Source organism: Orbicella franksi, chromosome 4 (assembly GCF_964199315.1).
Source record: "Orbicella franksi chromosome 4, jaOrbFran1.1, whole genome shotgun sequence".
Taxonomy (NCBI): Eukaryota; Metazoa; Cnidaria; class Anthozoa; order Scleractinia; family Merulinidae; genus Orbicella; species Orbicella franksi.
In genome coordinates, this window is record NC_138148.1 from 19,164,960 (window position 1) to 19,170,990 (window position 6,031).

Below are 6,031 nucleotides of genomic sequence, written 5' to 3' on the forward strand. Positions count from 1 at the left end.
TTGTCGCCAAATCGTTAGTGAACGCGACCCAACTTTAGACATTTTCCCAGGGTGGGTTGTTTACTTAAGAGCGACAGTTTATTTCCGAAGTAAAACATGTTTCCAATACAGTAACCGAAGGCGATCAAATTACATAAAAATAACGGTTTTGTGTTATCTTTTTTCTTTCTTTCTCTTTTGTCTTGCCTGGAGACGCTGTGCTGATAAATCACGTGATCAGTAAGTACCAGGTCACCTCGGTGATCGATTGTGCTCACCGTTGCATACGCGAGTCCAGGTGCGTTTCCTTCAACTACGAGGATCACGCTACATCGCTACGACACGTGTGTCAGATCAATGACGAGAAAAAGCAAAAGAACTTTGAAAACTTCATTGGCCTGGATGGTTTCAGTTACTATCAGTTTGAGGTAAGTATTCGAGGCGTCAAAATATGCACACCTTCAAAAATACGTTACTCTAGGATAATGATGCTATAAAATGCATTACAGTGTAGGCGAAAACAGCCTACGTGAAGATGTCTCCTGTTTTCTTTGCTTTACCACATGGGTATAACGCCGCACGGGTCCAGATTAGGACCCGGGGCACACTGGTAGGAGGCTGGCGAGCGCTCTCATCACTACGTCACTCCTTAGTACCCAACATACCTTGAACAAGGTTGCTGTTTTAATTTATGATAACATTAGCCGGCCACGATCGGAACGGGAGACTCTAGTTTAAATATAACACCGCTGCCTAACTAAGAGAGTTCTTCATTCCTCCTACCTCGGGTACGATCTACCTGGCATGTCTGACATGGTTGACACAGACATCACTTTTCAAAAATTTTCTGACTTTTCCCTGATACAAATGAAATTTCCCTCGCCAAATGAATACAAAATGTCAGATCTAGTAGAGGCTATAGCCACCCTCTGCATTCGTTCATTAAGACTGGTCATTTTTAACTAACAAATTTTCCTTCTTTATAAATTTAAAATATCGCTGAGCAAGATATTATATTCTTCTGCGTTGAGATAAGAGTGACCCCAATGTTTCTTTCAGCCTTCAATGGTATTTTAAAAACCAGCCGTTTTAAACAAAGACAATCGACCAGTAACTGAATCTCTTTTCTATCTTCATTCTCAGCAGCCTTTCGCATGCTGTGTTGGTTGTCAAAATGGCGGCACTTGTTTGGAGCAGTGTGACGGAAACCGTAAATGTATCTGTACAGAAGGATACACCGGAGTACATTGTGAAAATATTCTTACAAAAGAAACATTACGTAAGAAGCACAACAAAAACCTCTCATTTGTACTCATACTTTCAATCTACATTATCAGGTTTATGCCCTTTACGTGCTAGTAAAACGTACACCCCGCAACCTTCACTACAAGCGCATTTTAAAACACTTTACATGTCTGACAGAAGTTTAATCTTTTTTACAGCCCTTAATGTGACTGCCGTGTCCTGTAAGGAACTGTATGACAAACACAAGTAAGTTCACAGCTAAATTCCGTTTTGACAATTAAACAGATTCGCTCACCTCTCGATTCACTTCCTACAGTACTTCAGCTCAAGATGCTGAGGCAAATCCCTATCTTTCCTTTATTTTATAAACACTACTGTTTAGGAAGAGAGATTATTTTGCAAGCGATTTGATCGAGCAATCCACAGCGCAACTGAATTCAGTTTCAGCAGTTTATTACTCTAATATTTTAATCACTTTTAGCCCTAATTGTTTGTTCAACAATACTATACCAGTAATTGCAAGGTATTTAAATTGTTTGGAGTTCTACTCGTGCAAACCATGCGCTGCACGTTTCATTTCAGCAGCAAACGAAGCTAACCGGCCAAGTTGTGAACATGTGGAAACCCAGTGAAGTGAGCGAGATGAACAGCGTATGTCACTAGATTGAGAAAATCCTCTGGTCGTTCAGTAATAATTTAACTGAGAAGTGGCGTGGGTTCTTTCACTTTGTAAAGATTAAGAAACCTCATCTTCCACAATCCTCTCCATTCTTCTCTATAACAGGTTCAGAGAGGTACAAAAGGTACAAAACCGGTATGACTGTGGAAACTCGATATATCACTAGACTGGGAAAATCCCCTGGTCGTACAGTAATAATTTAAGGATTGGCGTTGGGTTCTTTGACTTTACAAGGATTAAGAAGCCTCATCCTCCACAATCCTCTTTTTTGTCCCCTATAACAGGTCCAGAGAGAGTCAAGTGTATCCACTGATGTTTAGTGAGCACACGATTCCTGTTTACTGTCACATGGGAAATTTTGGATGTGGAGGTGGAGGATGGACACTAGCCATGAAGGTTAACGGCAATAAGGTACAAATCTCTACCCACAACAATGTGTTACATGATATGAACGTTATAAGCATTTAAAAATTTTAACGACATGAAAGCTAATATTTTCTTTTCAATTTCAGACAACTTTCCACTACAATTCTCACTTTTGGAACAACACAAACGGTTATAATCTTACAGCAGGTCGGAGTGGGTTTGACACACAAGAGACCAAGCTACCAACCTATTGGAAGACATCCTTCTCCAAGATTTGTCTCGGCATGAAGATCGGTCAACAGACTAACTTCATTGTCATCAACAAGACGGCCAACTCTCTGTACTCACTGATCGCTGACGGGCAATACCGCGCCACCTCATTGGGCCGTAACACATGGAAGAAGTTGATTGGCTCACAGGCCTCCTTACAGCTCAACTGTAACAAAGAAGGGTTCAATGCTGTGGGAAATAATTATTTTCAATCGAAAGCAAGAATCGGCATCACTAATAACCAGCAAAACGACTGCAACAGCTGTGATTCCAGAATCGGGTTTGGTACAGGAGGAGACGATGATGACAACAACACGTGTGGAAACGAAGCAACTCACTCACCAGATAATGGAATCAAACACATCAAAGCCATGGGTTATATTTTGGTGTAGTGACATGAACTAGTACTGTGTGAAAAAGCTTTTAACATCTCAGTGGATTAGCATTCATACTTTTCTATTTTGCGAGAATTAGTGTTCTGTAGAACAAATAAAGAATGGTGATGGAAAAGCATTTCGCAGTGTTTTACGTCAAGTAATAATTATTATCATTGTTAGTTTTGTCGCATACATCGGGGAATGGACAATCTTCACCACCCTCGTGGTTACATTTTCTTCCGACATAGGTTAGGCACAACTCGCTGAATGAAAATGTACATTAAAAGCAGCGTAGTTAATATATTTCTTAATACAAGTCAATTACCTGCGAAAAAAATAAAAAGAGAGAAAACTCTTAATATTTAAACATTTAAAAATAATTTAGTTTCAACTCAGGCATTACATGTACACAATGTATTTCAAGCTAAGTTTCAGAAATTGGCCAAAGCTACATGAAATTTGCGGTTGCCTTTGCAACGTCTAGAATCATGGGTACAGAATTGACAAATCAAAATTTCCGTTAAGGATGAATGAACAGCTGCAGCTACTGAAAGTTTCAGCATTTTAGAGTAAATCGTCTTTTCAAAACTTAACTTTATCGACATATTTCTATACATTTTGCAGTTCTCTTCATCAAATATCAGAAATTCTTGTAGTTACATTTCATAAGAGAGAAATCCACGAAGGCGGATTAGATGACGTCAGTTGACGTCATATGACGTCAAAACCAATAAAATTATTGTCACCTTGTAGAGCAAGTACGGGGTTATCTACTCAATGAAAGTTTTTTCCCCAGTGTGGCTTACCAGAACAAAATCCAAGGGAGGGGTTCTATCTACCCTTACAACTGGAAGGTGGTTACTCAGGTGTACATAGCATCACTATCACCAACATTGATTCGCTCGAATTTCTCTGCAATCAACAAACGGATGGAAGGGGCCGGACAGTCATTCCGAGGCACTTCAGTCCCTTTTTTCTACAGCTCAATAGGAGCTAGCTCGAGTAAGAAGAAGGCTTCGGAACTATTCAAGGTGAGTTGGGAACATCACCATCAACAAGCTTATGAAGACATCCGGTGTCCTTCGAATTGAACTCAAATCACGTTTAACCTTGCCTGGATTCGAAAACTACTCCACGTCGCAGTGGACAGTCCGAAGGTGAATAACCGGTTGAAAATACAACGTTACCATGGAAATATCAGCGACTGGGCAGGAGATTCTTCGTGGCAGTATTTCACGACTAAGGACTTTTATACCGACAACGACTGCTCACAGCCCTGTATTTTCTCTTATTTCTATTTGATCGTTGAACGCGCGGATAGAATTTCGAGAGACGCCAGCGCAAAACGGAAGACTTGACTGGGCAGGGGGAAGGGGACCGAGATAAATAGAGGGGCTGTAGAGATCTTTGAAAAAAGGTGAATTCCCCGTTTCTCCAGAGACGGAAAATTCCCATTGGCCGAAAGGCGACAAAAGTGTCATCACCTTGACAACGGCCGATCATGATTGCATTCAAGTGCGTTTTGCGCCTTGCCGTGATTGGTAATAACGTGGTTGTTTTTAAAATAGAATCTTGTTAAAAGAAATTTCAACGTTTCTACGCTCAAAGATGAATAGAAAGAGGCTGCTGTTCATCGGTCGAAAGACGTAAGTGAATTATATCAACTCTACGCAACGGCAAAAGAAATGCAAATGAAAGGAGAGAAAACTCATACTACCTAAGCATTTAAAAAATAATTCAGTTTCAACTCAGGGCGATTTTAACTACATGTACAAAATGTAATCCAAAATAAGCTTCAGAAAACTTCAGTTGCCATGGCAGCGTCCAAGACATTTGACAAATCGGACAGTCGGACTGTCGGACGGTCGGATTTCTACACTTTTTTCCAGTTCTCTTCATTAAATATCAGAAATTCTTGTACTTGCATTTCATAAGCATTTTGACTTGATTTTGTATTGACTTCCGTTCTTTTTTGAGTTTTTAACAAAAATAGTGAAATCCACGATGGCGGATTAGATGATGTTACTTGACGTTATATGACGTCATAACTAACAAAATTTTATTCACCCAACCTCTTTCCCAGGCTCTCTCTTCTCTTCCTCCGTTGGTCGTTGGAAGAAAGACCCTGGTTGCGGCTGGTCACGTAACCACCCAGAATCTGGGTGGTAAAAAAATCTGTTGGGTGGGAGGGATGGCAGAGTGTTTTGTTTGTTGCTGTGACAAACTTTGTGGGTTTCGAAACCTCGGGCAGTCGCTCAAAACTAGCCGCTCTATCGGGGTTCGACGTCGAATTTGCCGATGAAGAATGCTACAAGATTTCTGCCGTCTTCAAAATAGAGAAGACTCATTCACAAAGAAATTCGGCAGCCGAATGGAGCAGAAACTGTTTGTCGGTTAGCAAATGTAACATGTCATGTACCGAAAAGTGAAACCAGTGGATCAGTCTCTTGAATCTTTGAATTTGGAGGTAATTTATTTTCATTATTATTATTATTATTTTGTTTGTTTGTGCGGTATTTTGATTGTTAAAAGTATTTCTGTCACACGGCTGATTAACCGAGTATTCTGACTTGTATTTGATTTACAGCAGTGCAAAATGCAGTTTTGTTTTGTAGGCATAAGCCCACATTTATATTTCATCTGCATCAGGTTTATGTAAGTTTATATTTAGACAGCTGGTGAAACACGGTTCCTTGGCGTAGTCAAGAATTATATTTTGCAAAGTGGTTAATAAAACATCTTTTTATTCAGCGAACAATGTGCCGTGAGGTTAATTCAGGCAACATAAAACAGCGAAACAGTTTTACTTCTAGTAGTAAATCGACCGGCTGGAATTGAAATCAGAGTGATACTTCAATACGCTGGATATATATAGATATATTTCGTCTGACCTGTTTGAAGCTTACAATAGGAATGGAAGATTTCAAAGGTGTAGCTAGCGATTGCCTTTCTTTCGCTTCAGTTAAGATCGACTAAAATTATTGGTTGACTCTACCCCGGTGGAAAAGTTTGTGTCACAGGTTGTCACGTGACCAGCCGCAACCAGGGTCTTTCTTTCAACGACCAAGGGAAGCAGAGAAGAGAGAGCCTGGGATCGAGGTTGGTTGTCACCTTG

The 6,031-nt window shown here is 40.2% G+C and overlaps 1 protein-coding gene across 2 annotated transcripts; it reads left to right on the top strand.

Annotated features, from left to right (window-relative positions):
- Positions 1 to 152: 152 nt before the first annotated feature.
- On the top strand, positions 153 to 3,068 carry LOC145483582 (putative skeletal organic matrix protein 5). Of its 2 annotated transcripts, XM_081462118.1 has the most exons (5): positions 153 to 407; positions 1,126 to 1,258; positions 1,422 to 1,470; positions 2,188 to 2,314; positions 2,416 to 3,068. In XM_081462118.1, exons 4-5 carry the CDS (start codon positions 2,216 to 2,218, stop codon positions 2,929 to 2,931), a joined length of 615 nt encoding a protein of 204 aa, XP_081318244.1. In that variant the 5' UTR covers positions 153 to 407; positions 1,126 to 1,258; positions 1,422 to 1,470; positions 2,188 to 2,215; the 3' UTR covers positions 2,932 to 3,068. The 2 variants fall into 2 exon arrangements, with proteins under 2 accessions (XP_081318244.1, XP_081318243.1); XM_081462117.1 differs by having other exon boundaries at positions 281 to 407; positions 1,126 to 1,470.
- The last annotated feature ends 2,963 nt before the right edge of the window (positions 3,069 to 6,031 follow it).

Bases quoted from the DNA above. Each gene is read 5' to 3' on its own strand.
- LOC145483582 (XM_081462117.1), top strand. From the start codon at position 337: ATGACGAGAAAAAGCAAAAGAACTTTGAAAACTTCATTGGCCTGGATG. The intron at 408-1,125 runs GTAAGTATTCGA...CATTCTCAGCAG, and splicing joins TCAGTTACTATCAGTTTGAG to CCTTTCGCATGCTGTGTTGG. The intron at 2,315-2,415 runs GTACAAATCTCT...TTTCAATTTCAG, and splicing joins TGAAGGTTAACGGCAATAAG to ACAACTTTCCACTACAATTC.